The sequence below is a fragment of the Misgurnus anguillicaudatus genome, chromosome 6 (genome assembly GCF_027580225.2).
Source record: "Misgurnus anguillicaudatus chromosome 6, ASM2758022v2, whole genome shotgun sequence".
NCBI lineage: Eukaryota > Metazoa > Chordata > Actinopteri > Cypriniformes > Cobitidae > Misgurnus > Misgurnus anguillicaudatus.
In genome coordinates, this window is record NC_073342.2 from 14,778,546 (window position 1) to 14,798,966 (window position 20,421).

Consider the following 20,421-nt stretch of genomic DNA (forward strand, 5'->3'; position numbering starts at 1 on the left):
CCATAACTTATTTTACATTCATGTGACATCAATACAACACACAGATTCTGACAGTCCAACTTGTCCTGAAAAAAAAGATGTTTGTAGATTGTCTGTGCACTACAGGGTTTATGTTTTACAAGCTTTTTAAGAAAATAAAACCAAACGGACAATACATTGTAAAAATGACCTTAGGGCTCTTAGGGTTAATTAGCCTTTTTTATTAGACTCTTAATGGATTCTGTCTAAAAAAATACTATATTTCTGAATGGCGGGATTAAGCGGATTTTACTCAAACGTTTTTGATAAATCCATAGTAGGCCTACCTGTCGAGAGCATTCGGTTTCTATTAAGTGTGTTTACATTTACAGAAAAATAGGATTGCTATCAAAAATCTGCTTATTATAGAAACCTGCGAATCAATAAACCCGCTATGAAGAAAACTGTGTTTACATGGGATTTGGAGATTTGTCAGGTTTCCCGCTGGCAGTGACGTCACCGCCCTATAGTACTGTAAATATAGTCGTGAGGAAAGCTGTCTTAAGCCATACTGTTGTGTCTTTTCTCATGTCTGCAAAACTTGTAAATGTAACATAAGCTTTAATTTTTGCAGTTTCTCTGCCAACTACTTGAGTTAAGCGCAGACTTTTATGCGTTACTTTGCGCTTACTACTGAAATGTCATAAACGTCACACGCGGAAACATGCGCACTGCAAGAAAGCCTATTAAAGCTCACATAACACGGGCTGTTTCTGCGTTTCTGGTGTTAATCTGGATTACCTATAGAGTAGTATTACATCCTTTATATCTCCAAAGAGTCTTTAGTTTAATCAGATTTATAAAAGAAAGATTAGCTTTACTGAATCTTTCCGATAACGTACGAAAAAATGAAGAAGGAGGAGTTAATGCCTCGGGAGGAGTGAGTACGAGTCATGCAACACTATAAAACACTGTTTAACTTATGATTCACTACATGTTCGTGTCATTTATATAATAGCGCAACGTTACCAGCATACGCTAGTGGTAAACAAATAACCAGTACGCAGGCCGTAGCAGCAAACACACTGCAGTGATCATGCCGAATTTCTGACACTGTCAGAAAGCTATCGTAGGCTATCCCTGGACACAAGACCGAGAAAACGGTCGTCTTTGAACCTCTCTCACTGTATGACATAGGACCACAGATTAAAAGCCACGATCACAGAAATCGCAACGATTGTTTCACGATGGCAGTCTTCCGTCTGGGACAGCCAAAAATCGTGTAGTGTATCCCAGGCTTAAGGTGTTTACATGCAACGGCGTTTAGAGGCTTTTCCGATAAAATAGTTTTATGCGTTTCGGACCCCACAAGTTATCAGTTTATTAAGCATAATCGCATGTAAACGCACTCAGTATCTAATTTTGGACAGAGGTGGCGTTTAGCGGCCTTTGCATCTGAGGTCTTCATATACAGTACCGTTCAATAGTTTAAACACCAACTCATTCTTTATTTATATTTTCCACATTTAAAGATATTCGGAAACTCATCTTAACCAAAACTATTAAAAACTATGTATTTGTATTTTAACATCTTCAAAGTAGTCAATCTTTGCCTAGAATTTGCTAAATCGCATTTGTGGTGTTTTTATCATTTTTGAGGTCCTCTGAAGTTTTCAACAGTTTAAAGGATTTTCTTTCTATTATGGGCTTTATTATTGGCCTGTTTTTGTTTATTCAGTCCAAGTCATCCTTAATAAAAGAATAAATATGTGGGCAAAATTACAAACCTTTAGATTTTTTGTTTCTTCCTACTGTATACTGTAGATGGTTTCATCTGGTGCACAAGCATTGTCGCGGTTAAACCCCTGAACCGAAGTGAACTTCTGGTCTGTATTTATTTATTGGTCTGGCTAGTGGCTAAAGTGATCTTTTTAAACAAATACATTTGTAATTGTTAGTAATTCTCTGTGTATTTTTGGCGTTTCTTTATGTATGCTCTCTTCTAAATACCTAATGTCATTTAATAGTGAAAGCTGTAAGCATCATAAGCAAATTTGCAGAAGTGCCTGTCTTTGCGTGTCTGTGAAAGCTACTCGATGACATCACTTTATATCTGCATTGTTAGGCTATAAATCATCTCCTGCAATGGGCTCTTTGTCCAAGCGTCTGCTGAATGCCCCATTGTGTCCCACTGCATCTCTCACGGCGCACAAACACACTTTTCCATCTAAAAACATTTCAAATATTGTATATATGCTTTTAGTTAATGTAAGCTTTTTCTTGTACACCTATTTGGCTTATATTACACTAAAAACAGTAATTTTGTCTATTGCCTATATGTTTTCCAGATATTTGCATTGATTATTAAAACAAAACGTCGGTCAACCACCATTCGGTATTTGACAAGTTACTGTACTATATAATAATTACATGGCTTACTTCATTAACTCAGTTTTAAGCACAAAACCCTTGCTGGCTGTTTCCCATCTGTGGCATGTTTTTATATGCTATTGCTCTCAGGGGAGTCAATGTGAGGTGTTATGACTTTCCAATAGTGCACATTAGCAGTGGTGTTCAGGACTCATTCAGCAATTGGCTGAAATATAGTGTCTGGTTGGAACTTGAACTGACTTACAGCTTTCTGGGTAACTGTGGGTTTGATCATGTACATGCATTTTTAAACTTTTGGAAAATTGGTCAGAGTTGACTGTTATAGCTCTAAAGTGTTTATGTTAATGTGTTAATATGTTGAAATAAATAAATAATAGACAGAAAGCTGTGTGTCTGTTATGTAGTGATTTATATAATGTTTTAATTTATGTTTATGGCATAGCTCACGTAACGTCTTAAGCGTGGAGTATAGTCTTTATATCGTTTTTTTTACACAGACAGTCAAACGCGCAGCCTTGTAATGCATAGATTTTTTTACTCGTACGTGTACACAGAAGTTCGACGCATGTGCATTGCAACAAAATGCATCTCCTAGGCTACATACTACAGTCTCCTGTAAGCAGTGTTGGCAACGTTACTTTAAAAAAAGTAATTAGTTATAGTTACTAGTTACTTCTCAAAAATAGTAACTGAGTTAGTAACTGCGTTACATCATTATATAAGTAACTAATTACCAGGCAAAGTAACTATTGCGTTACTTAAAGTTCAAATGTTTCAAATAACTTGAATCCCCCCAATATAAAATTTGTTAAATGAATGAATTAGACACTAACGTTAAAGTGAAATCAATAATTGTGTTACAGCATGTGATGATGTGAGGTGCTTTATTAGATCAGAATTACAGACGTGAAGAGGCTCTTTCTTACTCTGCAAAAGTTGCACATTACATAAACATTCTTGCGTTTCACCTCAACGATGGAAAAATAGTGCTTATTATACTTTGTTTGCGACGCTACCTTTGGGTTTGTTGTACTTGCCATCGCTCTGTCATTGCGGGTGTGGGACTCGGACGGACTGCAGCGCGAGGACCCGGCTGCCTGTGAGTGGATAGCAGTATCACCCGCTGCTCGTTGAGAAGAGAGAGCGATACATGCTCTCGCGTCAGTCTCCAACCACGCCAGAAAAAATCGCTCGATTTGTCCTAGTCGCTTTTAGTAAATAAAGTCGCTAAAGGGGTTGCTAATTCTAGTGACAAAGTCACCAAGTTGGCAGCACTGCGCACTGCTCGGACTGTGCATATGTTTGTGTATGAACTCTGCCTGCCTCTGGTTGGCTAACGATTGAAATTAAGCCAATCATCATCGGTTATGTGGTTGTCCCACCCCCTCTAACACACACACACCAATCATCATCAGTTTTGTGTCTTTCATCCCCCAACACACACACACACACACACACACACACACACACACACACACACACACACACACACAAGAGACAAACATTGCCTTTCTGGATGAGAGAACCTACTCTGGTGAAAATCGCTTTAGTGAGATTAATTATAGTAACGCGCAGCATTTATTGTCAGTAACGGTAAAGGCGTTATAAATGGGGAAACAGTAATTTATTTAATTACTCGCTACTGAAAAAAATAACGGCATTAGTAACGGCGTTTATTTCTAACACCGTTATTACCATCACTGCCTGTAAGTGCATGCGCGAATAATTTTTTATACAAAATTAAGTGTATTTACGTAAGGTCTTAAGCACGGAGTATAGTCTGTTTTTAACGTGTACGCAAACGTACACACACAGTTGAACACACAGCCATATAAAGCATAGTTTATTTGACTTGAACGTGAACGCAGACGTTCAACGCATACACATTGCGACAAAATGCAACTCCTGGGGTACACACGATATTCTGGTTCGCGCATGCGCAACCAATGTATGCAGGGTTTTAAAAATTTGGTGGTGCGCATACAGTACATGCACGCTTTTCTGTTGACAAAAATTGCAAGGCGCGCACTGTTGGAGGAACCGTCATGTACACCTAAAAAATTTAACATGCTTCCGCCTTTTAGGTTATGTTTAGGGTGGCCATTCGTGCCAGTTCTGCCGGACACGTCCCAAACATGTTTTCAGGTTCGTTCACCGGAAGTCACGTTGCTCGACCGCATACGTCATCAAGGTTCTCACATTTCAGTTAAAATACATTAGAAAATTAAGATTTATTTCTTATCCAGCTGCTTGTGATTACTATTTAAGTAGAGCGCTGTGTATCAATGCATGTGTATCCTGATGAAGGCGTAAGCCGAAACACGTAGATCTACCTTTTAATTTTGTATGTAGCCCAGTGTATTAAAGGCTTTTTAATATGGATCTGACATCTTACGGTACTGTTTGAATAATTGTGTTGAACTAGTGTGGTGTTGTGTGTGACAGGTAATTTTTCTCTCTGTCAGACTTTGGCTTTACATTAAGTGACATTAAGTGTCTTTTTTATACAAACATCAAATTGAATTAATAGAAAAATGTACTTATCGATTGATAATAAAATGCCGATAATTGCCAATGCCGATAATAAAAAAGTCCAAATATAGGCCGATATGTCAGCCTCTGCAATATATTGTCCTATCGCTATTAGGGATGCATGATATATCGGCCGACATATCGTTATCGACCGATAACTGCTTATTTTTAATATTATCGGTTATCGGTCTGATAGCTAAATTAGGCCGATAAATGAAAGACGATAAATTATGGATTATTTTGGTTTGTTGAACCACTTCACTTGCTCATTGCTGGCCATGTGGAGTTTTGATTGGTGCTTTTTGTGACATAGCATGAAGATGACAGTGTTGCGGGCTTAAGAAGAGTATGCTAGTCTAGCGCAAAGACAAGATGTCCGCGGTCTGCGAGTTTTTCATTGTGAAAATAATATGAATATTTATCGGCCTATAGATATCGGTTATCGGCCCCCAAATTTAAAGAGTTATCGGTATCGACCAAAATCTCCATATCGGTGCATCCCTAATCACTATTAATAACAAAAAAGTTGAAATGACTTATTTATTTAAGTTGCTTAAATTTAAACATTTAAGTGCAGCAAATAATTTTTTACAGTGTAGGAAAATGTGGAAAAATTAGTATTCATTTGCAGTTTATTTAGTCTGTCTTGAATGCTTTCTATAAGAAATTAAGCTTTAATTTATAATCCTCTTTACTAGATATTTTACAACAATATAATCCACACTTAAATGTTCTCTCTTACTCATTCAAGACAAAGTTGATCATTCGTAATGCAGATTGAAGGATTGGGAACAGTGTGCGTATGCATGTGCATGATTTTGTTTGAGTTTCTTTGTCAGATTGAGGTTGATGTGCTGGTCTGGGATCAGTAAGAATCATGCAGTACAGCTGGTCTGAGTCCCACGGCAGTGTCTGTATTCTGTCATAGCCCACTGATGTTGGGAACAGCATGTCAAGAGCGACCAGCGCAACCCAGTGAAATGTTGCAGCCTTAAATCCCACCTTTGATGCCAGGATGTGTCAGGGTAACATTATTAGCGGGGAATGTAATTGCTAGAGGAAGAAAGGGACCTGCATTTCTCACTCATCTTTCCTTGAGGAACAAACGTGTCCCTTAAATCACTAAGAGACAGTGATTGTATTTATTTTATTCTTTAAACAGAATCGGTTTTCTCACACTGTCTTCGAGTTAAAAGGCTGCAGCTGTTGATGGCTCCATTGAAAGAGCCCACGCCCCTCTCGCCTGCCACACTAGGCCAGTGTCCATCCACCAGTGACCGAACAAAGGGGGCCTATGACCGAAAGCCCCACACAAGCGTGCATGCACACACCGAGCGTGGGAGTTAAGCGTGTGTCACATGCTCTTGACGGGCGGCGGGTGGGCGTTATCATTGATGAATAGAGTTGATAATGATCATGCAGATGAGCTGCACAGGAAGCGTTACGAGTCTGCAATAGAGACGTTTTCCTTCTGAGCATTTGTTTGATCTTTCTGTCCTATATTACCTCTGTCTATAGTCTGCCATGAGGTTTGTAGCTACAAAGGAGACAAAATGTGCTGGTCCACAGGAATACATTGTTTTGTTTGCAGTATATATGGCGTGTTCAGACTATAAAGGCGATAAATGATCAAAAGTCTTGCAGTAGCCTGAAGCTTTATCCCCGTATGGTCCGTTCACAGCTGCTGTGAGTTGAACGCTAGTGGGCCGTGATGTTTATATGTGGGTCACATTCCTCTCCGGGTCTGTTCTGAATGCCCCACACATTCACCCAGAAAACCTTCCTGCCCAAAATCCCAGCATTGAAGTTTTCCGACCACAGTAAGAGGGACGTTCCCTTCGTAAGCTTAAGAAAGGTGCATTTCTTCATCAAGAGAATGTTGTGGTTGATGGAAACTGCTTTGCATTTCCCGGGTTGAGGTAGGAGAGGAAATCATCTTTCATTTGATACGTCCGAGCCATACTTTTTCACAGATTTAATAAATCTGAAATACATAGATGGGCAGAAAATCTCTTGACGTAGGTCAGCGCTTCTCTGGACGTCCAGCAACAGTACACACTTTGGATGTCTCTTATCTAACAATCCCGTTTCAGGGCACTTTGCTGATAAACTAAGGACCTGAATCAGGTGTGTTGGGTTGAAAAGTCATCTAAAATGTGTACTACTAGGGGTTGGGTACCACTGAACGTTAAGAGACAAATCATTGTTATCCACCTATACAGTATCAGCTTTTCTCTGTCATTTGATGATCATTTGTTGTTGCTGTCATGATCTCTAGACAATGTGATCAAACTCTTGTTTGTGTTGCAATTTATTTTACAGTATGTGGGTCAGTGACAAAAACGGTTTGGCAAGATGAGAAATTATTATTATTTTTAACTTGTTTAGTGCTGCCTCTCGATTAGTCGACTAATCGTTTGCAGAATAAAAGTTTTTGTTTACATAATATATGTGGGTGTATTGTGTATATTAATTATGTATAAATACGCGCACACACATACAGGCATGTATATAATTAAGAAACATTTGCATGTGTATATACATGTTTATATTTATATATAATCTATATTATATATAAATATTAATATTTATTATATATTTTTTTCTTGAAATTATCCATGTATGTGTGTGTATTTATATAAACATAATTATTATACACAGTACACACATATATTATGTAAACAACAATGTTATTCTGCAAACGATTAGTCGCGACTAATCGTGAGGCAGCACTAAACTTGTTTTAAAAGCATGCATCAGGTATATTTCAATGCACACTGTGTATTTGTTAATTGTATGTAATAAAAAATTACATTTGCACCATGTTTATGAAAGTTAAGACTGAATGGACCTGAAAATATCAAATGGTGTAACCGCTAATTGTGCTAAAGAATAAGAAATATTTTATATTTTTATCCACCTTGATGGCATGTAAGTGCAATCATCAAAAAAATATAATTGTATTAATTATTTCTAAATGTAAATTTAATGCTTTTTTGTATTATTTGTCCTGACATATGCTGAAAATAGCTCTGTTTTCTAAATAATCTTTGACAAATGATGTGAAAATGTATGTAAAAAATCATATTACACTAAACTACATGATTATATTTTATTCCACATTTTTCTATGAATATATTTATATTTAAAAAATTTTTTAAATACTAGTTACATCAATTGACACAGACCGGTTACACCACATTGACACTTTTGCAATTTTCCCCTAAATATTCTTTCAAAATAAAATAAAACCAGAAATTTTAGACTTTGTCCTCAAAAAAGAGAATGTATGCAAGTATTCTGCGATTTTTTTTTTTCTTTTTTTAATTTTAACTCTTTTACATTTCATTTATCCATACGGACACAAAATAATTAACGTCAAGTCATTGACCCATGTACACGTATTAGAGTAGCATACACTCTTAGAAAGGACTTGCACATCTTTGTGCGTTAAGCTTTTAACACATTATTTGTAATTTTAACACATTATGTGTCATTTTGTGTTAAAATATAACACAAGTTGTGTTAAAATGTGTTGTTTCAGTAAGGGATGGGCACGAATATTCGAATTTTCAAATATTCGATCTGCAATAATAATTTGAATAAAAAAAATGCTATTCGAATGTTTGTTTTTAATGTGCCACGACTTATTTAATGCTATTTCACTTTATCTATACTGTCTTTTACAGACTTTAATGTAAAATATACATAATTTATTTGTAAGTATTTCTGATTGTTTGCCAATTCAGATTGCAAACGAATTTAAGTATTTAGTTTTAACTCCGGGTTGTCTGTTTTTGGCCACCGGCTTACGTGTTATTTTTCACAGAATTTTCTCCGCAGCCCGGCATTATTGTAGTCAGAAGAACAGCCTTTCACCGGAGCAGGTAGACTAAATTTGGTTGTCTTTCTTCACAAAAACATGTCAAAGTAAACAGAGAAGATATTCATATGCCGACCGAGCAGTCTGTTATGTAGTCGGTTTTTTCGTTCGCTCTGGGTTCTTCCTTGGTGTTTTGAGTCTGTTTACATGATGATAGCGTACTTTGTCAAGTCCTCAAACTTTAAACTTCACTTGTGTTTGGGTATTATATTTGGTATAATGGGTTCTTGACTTGAAACTGTTTGACTCAGACTTCGCTCCGCGTGGGTTTTAACACCATTTTTCTGTAGCCTATTTTTTAAGAAGAATTATAAAAAATATATTTTTTTACAATGTTTTCAACTTAAAAATACATACATACATATATACAGAATATAAGCTTAGCTTGTTGTGGATATTTCCTAATTATAAGCCTTCTGTGAAATTGTGATAAAATAAGAAATACAAAACACGTATACGTAATTTAAATAAATGAATATTTGTTCTTAATGAGCTTAAATATTCGAAATTTAAATTACTGGAAAATGCCCATCCCTAGTTTCAGTAATAACACAGAGATGGGTGGATTCTGGGACAAACGCATTTAGTGTGTTTTCCCAGAATCAACACTAATGTGTTGTTTTTAACACATTCATTCTAAGAGTGTACTTTCCTAACAAAATGCTGTACCCACATGTACTTACTGTACAGACTGCTTCCTAGTAGTGTACATACATGTAAAACAGGACTGTAAAAATAAAGTGCTAATCTCTTTTTTTTATTTTATTCTGTGGGTGGTTATAGCCCAGCATTTTTTGTATCGGGCACATAGCAGTTTTGTGACCGAAAAGCCTTGTTTAAATGAACGTGGTGTGTTTACATGAAGTAAAAGGCCAGTTACATCATTTTTGAAACGCATGGCATTGTGCTTATTTGGCACATTTAGTGCCCGCTTATGCCAGATTGCAGGTTTTTTTCTGAAATGCTTTCTCATAATATTTTATGATTTATTATTTATATTTTATGCAGAATAAATGATGTTATCTCAACTTAAACGATGGGATTGATTTCTCATTACAGATCCACAGAGAGACCGAGACATTTTTTGCAGTTGATGCCAGTCGAGTCGCTGGAGTCCAGGAGAACAAATCCAGTTCAGAGAGTTCAGGTAAACAACATCACCCTTAATTCTCTTCAATGACCTACTGAAGGAAAAATATTATATAAAAAATTAGATGTAGGGTTTTAAGGGTTGATGCATGATATATGCAGTGTTGTTAAAGGCGGGGTGCATGATAAAAACTTTTTTCAGAGTTTTATAGTTTTTAATAATGCATTGCATCAGTTCCTTTTTTTCCTGTTCAAGAATTTGCATTTCACAATTTATTTTAACAAGATTAAATGGTTTGATTTCTTTGAATTCTACAATTCAGAGCTTTTATAAATGATTTTTGAAAGGTTTATATAGACGTAAACTATATTAAACTATTTAGTAGAGGTCATCGGCTCTTTGCATGATCTTTCAGCAAGCCTGCTGCCCAGTACATTTCCTTTCTTTCAAAAGAATGGATGCTGTCTAGTGCCTCTTGTGTATTTTTGTGTGCGCACGCCAGACTAAATAGTGCCCGCATTGTGTCACATGGGAAACTGCTCTAAAGACTAAATGGATGTCTTCCTGTCAATACAAAAGCCTCCACTGGTCAAATAAGATCATCTAAGGCGATGACATCAGCATCCTGTCTGAAGGGATTGCAAGCAGAGATGCAATACAGAGAGTTCAAATGAGTCACTTCAAACTGTATATTGATTCAATTCAAGAGTGGTTCAAGTCTGGTTTATTTACAGTTTACAGTACACGTTTGAAACCGTTCGCTGTAATAGTGTCTTTATTCATTTAAAGCAACACATATAATTTCATCTATAAAGGTATAACTTTTTCACATTGAAAATCATATTCAATTTCATTTTTTTATTTATAAATTCAATAAAGTGCATCTCTAAAAAGATAAAAGCACTACGAAAAAACGTTATAAGTTGGTAACCTCTTTTTCGTATATATTCACAGAATTTCCTCCTCCAACCCCCTCACCGGAGAGCGTCCGGCACGAAGAATCTGCGAGCACCATGCGAGGGTCTGTCAGTGATGGCGACTCTCTCCTCAGTCAAGATTTGAGCGAGGACATCGTTTTTACCAATAAGGTGGGCCCGTAAAGCTCATGTTTCTGTGCGTGCTGTTTTTTCCCCATATCGGCCAATTCTGTGTTTGTTTTTGAGTGTTGCTATTTAGTTTCCACGTCCCTTTACGAAACAAGGCATCTCTAGACTGTGCCTCATTGTTCGAGTCCATCTGCCAGCAGAACGGTTATGCAATGTGTCTTAGTCTTAGTGGTTATTTTGTGTACGCACTCCCAATCTCACTCCAGTGACGTCATGTCATGTGAAGCAAGCAGAACGGTGGGCCAGGACTGCAATTATGACCTCATCCTTTCATCTGAGACCCTATTTTTTACCTCCTCGCCTCGTGTTGACTCACAAGGCAGAGTTTCCTTGTGGTTCCTCTATCCCTACAGTATACAAAGATCATATTCTTTCATACATTTAATTTTACGGCGGCCACTTTTATGAGCTATACGTGTTATCAGTATGTGTGTTATTTAAACTCACAACCATTTGCATTGCTTACGAGTTAAAAATAAAACTTTACAGTTGTGAACGTCTTAGTGGGTACATTATATTAGCAAATTATATTTTATTCTTGGACATCTTCATTAGTTTTAGTTTTCAACAATAACTCTTTTGTAACCAATATGAATGACCTGGCTTTGCGGTCTCGCACTTTGTTCAGAAATTGCAAAAATAGAGCTGGAAACCGTTTCACCAAGCTTGACTTTCCATTTCGACAACAGAGCACTTAACCTGAACTTGACTTGTGTTCTGGAAGCGTTTTTTGTCCCATAGCTATGCCTCATAATGTTAACTAATACAGTCAGTGTTACCGTAGGTGTTTGCCCACCACACCCCTCGTCTGACTGTGTTCTCCGCATGTGAGAGAAATAATGAGCTGCTGTTAATGGAAATGAGTTTGTCAGGGCTACGTGTGTGTGCGTATATCTTATGTGAGGTTTACAAGAATGGAAAAACTCAGATTCGGTGCGGCTTATGCTTCGTGCAGCCTAAGGGCTCAGTCACACCAAAAGCGCTTTAAACGCTTGCAAACGCAAGGCGCGACGCACTGCCTTTTTTTAAAAAAGAGCAGTGCAGCGCGGCTTTTCATATTGCTAAGCAACCACCGAGTCAGCTGTCTTGTCAATCAAATATTGAAGCGTGAGCGCTCTTTTGCAGTTAACTGTCATATTAGCAGAAACTTTAAAAAGAGGGCGCTTGCTCTGACCTTGTTTGATGATAAGAGGAGCACAAACACGCAGGAGAGAGTGAGCGAGTGGAGTCCGGTTCTTCAAAGCAACTGTAAACTTCCCTCGCCACAACGTAAGGCCCGCCTCTCCCCTCATTCGATTGGACAATGGAAGACGCGAATGACGTCAGGCGCTCCTCCGCTCTCAGCGCTCCTTCAAAAACGCGTGCGCGGCAGAAAACCGCAAGGCGCTCGGCGCGCATAAACAGCGCGCAAACGCGCCCTGCCCATAGAATATCATTCAAAAAAGGCGCCTGCAACTGCCATAAACGCTTTTGGTGTGACTGAGCCCTAAAGCTGCATTTAGACTAGCGGCGACTAGCAGTAGCAGAACATTGATTTCAATTGAAGCTTGGCGACTTCCGGCGACACGAGTGACAGTGACCGTTGGCGACTGGATGGGGCGTGTCCAGTCGCGCGACAAAGTTGAGAAATGGTTAACTGTATGCAAATTATGAGCGACTTTCGGGAGCGACTACCAATGAGAACGAAGCAGTGGAGTTCACGTCATCCGCCTCATTTGTTTATGAAGACCAGATTTAGATACGCCTCTTTTGAAAGAGACGAGCGACACCCAGCGAAAAAGTCGCTTATAATGTGAATGTACCATAAGGGGCTGTCAAATGAAGAGCAATGCAGTATGCGAGTTGAAATTTGTTTTAACCATAGACTGTAAAAAAAGATGGACGACGTGACGTTGCCTCCCTCCATTGTAATGAATTGAAGCCAAAAATGTCCAACCATGGTCGCCGACATGTTACGTAGAAACGTCAGTTTGGAGCAAAGGCATGCGCAGAAGTTATCGTCCGTGAAGCCAGAGGCGGAGCCGCGGTATCAAACTTCCGCCCAAACGCTTGCGCGCCAAATTCAACAACGCCAATCATAACGACACGCCCCGTTTCTATAGCATCAAATTACTAGCTAAAATTAAAATTATCACAAAAATTAACAATTGAACATATATCAGCGTGATAACAACTACCTGAAAGGACCAAAACCATCTTTCGGGAGATTTTATTGGAAGTTTTAAATATTTTTTTTATTTAGAGCAGAGTCTCATTCGTTTGAATGGAGAGGGCGGGGTTTATGACTTGTACTGCAGCCAGCCACCAGAGGGCGATCAAAGAGCCAGCAGCTTCACTTTTCAAGACGTATGAGGCACACCCCAATTTTACTTGTCAGAAAACTGCATTTGCACTGCAGATCATGTGACAAGAACCGACCAATCAGCTTCACCCTTTACGTATCAACATTGAATCATATAAACATTGTGTTATTCCCAGAACAGTACAATCTGTCAAGCGACTATTATTGTGACACAAATCGAAGAAACTATGCATAAAGACGCATTACTGAATCTGAAGAGTGCGGCTCATGGTTGCTTAGCAACAGCAGACGTTACGGGAGCGCAAGCATAGATTAGTCTCTCATAGCCAGACCTACAATACTGAAGGTCGGGTCTTTTTCGCTGCTTTTTCTGGACAAAGCCCGCCCACAAGCTGTTTGACCGACATGTCAAACAACCAATCACAGTTTGTTTCATCTAGCGTCACGTTTCGGACTCCCCACAATAACGAGCCGGCTTGCAACAAGTCAGTTATTGAAATAACCAGCCGCAACCGAATAGCATCTAACGACAACATTACTCACCATAGACAACGTTTTGCACTTCATCAACAGCCACACCAATGAGTGTTTAGCTGATCATGATAACTGGTCATTATTATCCACGTGAACAAGACTGATTCTCTTCCTCAATGTAACGTCAGAGCTTTTTTTTCCAGGGACCGAAACTAATCGCGACACTCGCGTCTTGTGGAAATCCGGTTTATTTCAACCAATCAAAACGACTTTGACATTCTCACAGGGTTTACAGAAAGTGTACGAAAAACATCAGACGTTCAGCCAACAGTTTGTGGGAGTGACGTCTGAGGCTGAGAATAGCATAGATATGTATAATAAAGGCTAGACGTGTTATGGCAGAGTCTCTAACGGCATCACCTGGCGGCCATCTTACCACAGGCAGCTTGCTCACTCGTAGCATTGTGTTTTAATGGTGCAGGTACTTTTAAATGACCATAACTTGCTCAATTTTCGACAGATTTTCAGTTTGACCCCACGTTATGCATTTGGTTAGTGTGATCGCTCTGTTTGCGCTTTGCAGAGGTGGTCTCAGGCACGGTTCGTAAAGTGTAGTGTGAGTTGAGAGGGGGGCAATGCTACTCGGGTATGGTTCGGTCTGATAAGTATAATATGAGTAGACCATTAGGCACGAAATGTTAAAGGCCACTAAAAAAAATATGAGTGTGCTTGTATCTATCGTGAGCATAAAGTGGTACAGTATATCGTTTGGTACGGCTGAAAAAGACACTTCGACTTGTCAAAACCAGATGTGACGCAGACAATAATTCATAATGTTTGCATCCTAACAATAGCGAGTATTGTTTGTTTGGTTTCTGTTAAATAACACTGGTTATCTCTGTTCTCTCTTCTCCACCAAAGGCTGAGGACAGCGTCACCAGCACAAGTGGTGTATCCATGTCCTACTCCTCCTCCACGGATGACACCTCAAGCCTGGGGACCCCGAGCGCGGCCCCTCAGCCCGGCACAGAGACCCCCGTATCCGACGTCTTCCCCGCGCTGCCCGCATCCCCCGGAGCGTCTTCTGTTTCAGGAGAAACTGAGGAGGAGGAGAGAAAGGATTGTCTAACAGAGGTCCCGGAGCGTTCGGCTATTTTACGTCCCTCCATGAGGTCCCTCTCTCCGATCCGCAGGCACAGCTGGGGCCCTGGGAAAAATTCAGCAGGAGAGGTGGAGATGACTCAACGCAGGTATAAATCTCCAAATTTGTCTAATTTAAGGGTTTGATGAAGAGTAAGACTTTGAAGAGAGTCATCTGTTGTTGTTGAAAGGTGTCATGTTATCAAGCTCTTTATTATTTAAGTTTACACTTTCTGATGTTGTTTTATTTTTTCCCGTTGAGTTTTGTGTACAGCTTTTAGATGGATTATTCACAATGTTTGTGTGTGTTTATAAAGGGGAATCCCAGCGTAGCTGGAGCCGTTCTGTGAGAAATAGCTGAATTTAGGTCACACACGTCTGCGTTTCCGCCAGTTATTAAATGCACTTCTTTCACTTTTAGAATTCATTTGCATTTCACATTTATACTTTTTACCCTTTTATCCAAATGCATTCAGTCTATACCTTTTTTCAGTATGTATATATGTTCCCTGAGATTGAACCCATGACCTTTGCACTGCTAACGCAATGCTCTACCAAGTGAGCTTCAAATTCTGATGCAAATCATATTTTTTGTGTTTAGTGTGCAATTTCTTTGCCATTTTTTCACCCAAATGTATTGCAAAACTCTCTCCCATCTGCCATTGGCTGGCACACAGGTAGTCCCGCCCTAATGTATTGATGGCATTGCCAGATCCGCCAATCATCTTATTAGCTCATGTTCATTTCATGTCTCATTATCTCTCTCTATTCATTCTGTTCTCTCACCATCATCCATCCATTTCTTCCAGTACGGCATGCGCTGAGGTGGAGCGGAGGTCCGGGGGCCATAGGAGAAGGTATCATCATCCATCTTCATTCTTTCCATTAGGGGCCCCTGAAACTGGGACTTGACTGTTGTTGAACCGCCTTTGGAAAATGCTTGAAATGTAACAATGTGACCCGAGCACCATATGCCATGGAAAAGTTTTTTGTAAAAAGAAAAACGTCTCTTTCCTATAAATCCCTTTCAAGCTGAACTTAGTTTTAATAGGGTGGCATACAGTACAGTATACAGTCTATAAAGTAATGGGTTGTTTTTCACCCAGCGTTGGGTCAAAAAGGGTCGAGCCTTGGGGTAAATTAACCCAGAAAATGTTTATATCTGACCCAACAACCCAGCATAGGTTAAAAGGACACTTCACTTTTTTTGAAAAATGCTCATTTTCCAAAATGAGTGTCCCTTTTAATTACAACCCAACAGGCTGAACTCTTAGAAAGGATGTTTTAATTTTTTACACATCATTGTGTGGTAAGCTTTTAACACATTATGTGTAATTTTAACACATTATGCGTCATTTTCTGTTGATTTTGTGTTAAAATATAACACATGTTGTGTTAAAAGTAACACAAAATGTGTTGTTTCAATAATAACACAGCGATGGGTGAATTCTGGGACAACGCATTTAGTGTGTTGTCCCAGAATCAACATTAATGTGTTGTTTTTAACACATTTGTTCTTAGAGTGTGGGTTCGTCCTTTTTTACCCAACGCTGGGTTAAAAATGAGCACTTTAAAGCATGTACAAAGACGTTTAAATTGGGGCTGCTTAACGGTTAGTCGCGACTAATCATTTGCAGAACATTATGTGTAATTTTAACACATTATGCGTCATTTTCTGTTGATTTTGTGTTAAAATATAACACATGTGTTAAAAGTAACACAAAATGTGTTGTTTCAATAATAACACAGCGATGGGTGAACTAATGGGCGACTAATCATTTGCAGAATAAAAGTTTTTGTTTACATATTAAATGTGCGTGTAATGTGTATAATAATTATGTATATATAAATGCACACACATGCATGTATATATTTAAAGGAATAGTCTACTCATTTTCAATATTAAAATATGTTATTACCTTAACTAAGAACTGTTGATACATCCCTCTATCATCTGTGTGCGTGCACGTAAGCGCTGGAGCGCGCTGCGACGCTTCGATAGCATTTAGCTTAGCCCCATTCATTCAATGGTACCATTTAGAGATAAAGTTAGAAGTGACCAAACACATCAACGTTTTTCCTATTTAAGACGAGTAGTTATACGAGCAAGTTTGGTGGTACAAAATAAAATGTAGCGCTTTTCTAAGCGGATTTAAAAGAGGAACTATATTTTATGGCGTAATAGCACTTTTGGGAGTACTTCGACTCGCCTGAAAAGTCAGCTCCCCTTCTCACTCTCATACTGGGAGAGTGAGGGTGGTACTGCGCCGAGTCGAAGTACTCCCAAAAGTGCTATTACGCCATAAAATATAGTTCCTCTTTTAAATCCGCTTAGAAAAGCACTACGTTTTATTTTGTACCACCAAACTTGCTCGTATAACTACTCATCTTAAATAGGAAAAACGTTGATGTGTTTGGTCACTTCTAACTTTATCTCTAAATGGTACCATTGAATGAATGGGGCTAAGCTAAATGCTATCGAAGCGTCGCAGCGTGCTCCAGCGCTTACGTGCACGCACACAGATGATAGAGGGATGTATCAACAATTCTTAGTTAAGGTAATAACATATTTTAATACTGAAAATGAGTAGACTATTCCTTTAAGAAATATTTGCATGTGTATAATTTTTTTTTATATAAATATAAATATTTATTATATCAATATTTCTTCCTTAAAATTATAAATACATGTTTTTATTTAAATATACATAATATTTGTTGATGTACTGTGTATAATAATTACTTTTATTCTGCAAACGAATAGTCGTGACTAATCATTAGGCAGCCCTAGTTTTAATTGTTTTATCACATCCTTCAATCCACAACATTCAGGGTTTCCTAAAAACACGATATTCACAAGATAACCCACTAACTAAGTTTAAAACTGTTGTACATTCTTTGTACTAACAAACTTTTTTCCAATCCATCCATCTTTTCATCCATCCACGTTCTTGCGCTCACCATGAAGCATGAGCTGGTGTCCGTCGGTCGTCCTGCATTCAGAGGGCGACGAAATAAACGGCAGAAGGTAAAAAATACTGACAAACAGGAAGTTTAAATGCAAGTTCTTCTTTTTGTGAAATTACAAGGCAAGAATTGCATTGTGTGAACTCATACTGCGTATTATGTAAAGCGCCAGTCTACATATGCATGTCACTCTGTGTGTGTGTGTGTGTGTGTGTGTGTGTGTGTGTGTGTGTGTGTGTGATGCTCTACTTCCTGTCTGTGTTTTTGTGGTCTTAGATGTTTGTCCAGTGAAATGATGGCTTTAAACCATACACTTCCGTTAGACTTCATTGTCTAAGAGCGAACAACATCGAGCACTCATGCATACGTTTAGACAAAAATGCATTTCGACAATTAAATGTAGACCATGTCGACTAAATTAAATACAGCACATTTGATGTAGACTAGTTAACTATGACTAACATTTTGATCTGGATCTCAGAACCTGATGAGAGGTGAGATTGTTGTTGTATTTCTTTGTCATGCTAGATGTAGACATAACTCGATAGATTTTTAGATGAGTCTTTAGTTTTAGATTTGAAAAATGGTTTGTCATGTAGTTGCTATACATGAAATGTGTACATGTTACATGTCAGCTGTTGGTGTTTTATTATATTAGTTAGTGAGATATATAAATAAAGATATAGACCACAGATGTCACATTATTGTATGAACATCTTTTCATCACTTTGTGTTAAAAGCATATGCAATTTTTTTCTTAATTTGAAACATTATATTCCCAATGTATTTATTTTTTTATTATTCTTTGCTTAAAAATATGCATTTGCTGTCTTAATCTAAAATAAATAACAATTGATCACACTCTGGACGAAGGCGTGTAAACCGCAACGCGTAGGTGTACTTGTCACCTGTATTTATAAGACTAAGCTATGATGAATTAAATGCCTTGGAAATTCTTTATTTATTAAATAACAATCGATGTTTTATCAATGCGTTTTCATTCATGACTGCATGAGTGTCCAAGTTGCTTTTGCTACCACTGTGACCAATTTTTTTTAGCTGTTAATCATGTCTAACAATCGCTAACCAGTGATCATTCAGCGGTTGAATCGTTTTTTACTCTGAAGGAAGTCAAGAAATGGCCATGAATCAGTGGGTTTTGAATCATCTATGTTATCTGGACAAGTTTGATCAATTTTACATCATCAGACTCATGCTTTTAGTGCAAGCATCTCCGTCTGTGGGTGTTTATGACTATACAATGTGTTTAAATGCACGTAACAGTGAATGAAATGAATGGATCTTATAAATGGAAGTTTTTCAGTTTTTAACGTTACATTATTTATTGTTTTTACCCGAATCACAGTTTATATAATCACAATGTATTACTTTTTGGCAGTTATAGCTTGGAAGGTCTCACGGCTGAGAAGGAAGGAAGGAAAAGCGCAATTCAGCGAGTGGAGGATGCTGTCCAGGAACCGAACTGTCCGTCAAAACTGGACAGGGAGGAGAGGGGCTCACTTGTGTCTCTTACTGAAGAAGAGCAAGAAGACAAGGGCGACTATAAGAGTTTGAACAGTCAGGTAAACCACTGGTTTTGAAACCATATGGCTGTATACAGTACTGTGCAAAAGACTCTATTTCACCACAAAAATGAACAAATATGTAAGCTAAAGCATAAAGTATTTAGTGTGAGGGTCCCTTACACTTGAGCAATAACAGGAACCTGCAGGATCTCTTAAACCTAAATAACAGACAGCCTCATTTCTAATTCTAATCTAATGATATTAAGTTCAAGATGTACTTGGTACCAAATTTTTTTATTTTGTGTATTGTATGTAACATAGACTGTAAAATATGGCCGTAGTGTTCTTGACGTCACGTGGAGCTGAGGTGCCTGGTTGCTAAAACCACACCTGCCTATTTCGAGGGTAGTGACCGCAGCAGCAGTTCACCTGTCACTAGTGGTCGCGTCCTTAATTATGCAAAACTTTAAGGGTTAATATACTTTAAACGGATGAGTTACAAAAAATTCCCCACCCTCACAGTTGCTATGAGGGACAAAATTAGCTATATTGACCAAAATCACTTTTTGTACAAGGCATCTAAAATATTTATTTCTGCTGTAAAGTTGGGCTTTCAACATGAGGGGGGGGGGTCTATGGGATTGACTCCCTTTTGGAACACCTCAATGAATTCCAGTCCCTTCCATGTTGGCTTCACAATAGAGACCGGAAGGTTGCCCCCTGGTGTCCACCTGTTTCCAGGGGGCGCTACTGTAAAAAATGGCCCTGCAATACATGAACAACTCGCCTATGCTAGCAACCAAGCCTTATGATGTGGGCTCTGGCTCAGCCCAATATCTGCTTTTAGATACATAAGGTTTTTTCCGACATCCTTAAATAACACCTGACCTACTTAATCTCTGTATTGATTCTGACCCAGATAGCAATGAGTCGGCGGACCACCGGCGGTCCTCTGGAGGCAGTAAGCGTCATAAGGGCGTAATCGCAAACAGGTCTGACGGCGAACCGCCGGCGGCAGCCGCTTTTGCATAAATTAAGCAGTCGGTCCGCCG

General features: G+C 38.5%; 1 protein-coding gene across 9 annotated transcripts in view; it reads left to right on the plus strand.

The window, feature by feature from the left end:
* The window catches only part of akap13 (A-kinase anchoring protein 13), a 132,149-nt gene that overhangs the window by 68,767 nt on the left and 42,961 nt on the right, over positions 1-20,421 (plus strand). For 7 of the 9 annotated variants that reach the window (XM_055193152.2, XM_055193156.2, XM_055193157.2 and 4 more), the window contains exons 9-14: positions 9,824-9,911; positions 10,809-10,942; positions 14,658-14,986; positions 15,686-15,733; positions 17,845-17,904; positions 19,243-19,426. In XM_055193152.2, the coding sequence (XP_055049127.2) occupies positions 9,824-9,911; positions 10,809-10,942; positions 14,658-14,986; positions 15,686-15,733; positions 17,845-17,904; positions 19,243-19,426 (843 nt within the window). The remainder of the gene's footprint in view (positions 1-9,823; positions 9,912-10,808; positions 10,943-14,657; positions 14,987-15,685; positions 15,734-17,844; positions 17,905-19,242; positions 19,427-20,421) is intronic. The other 2 variants (XM_055193158.2, XM_055193159.2) reach the window with 2 other exon arrangements.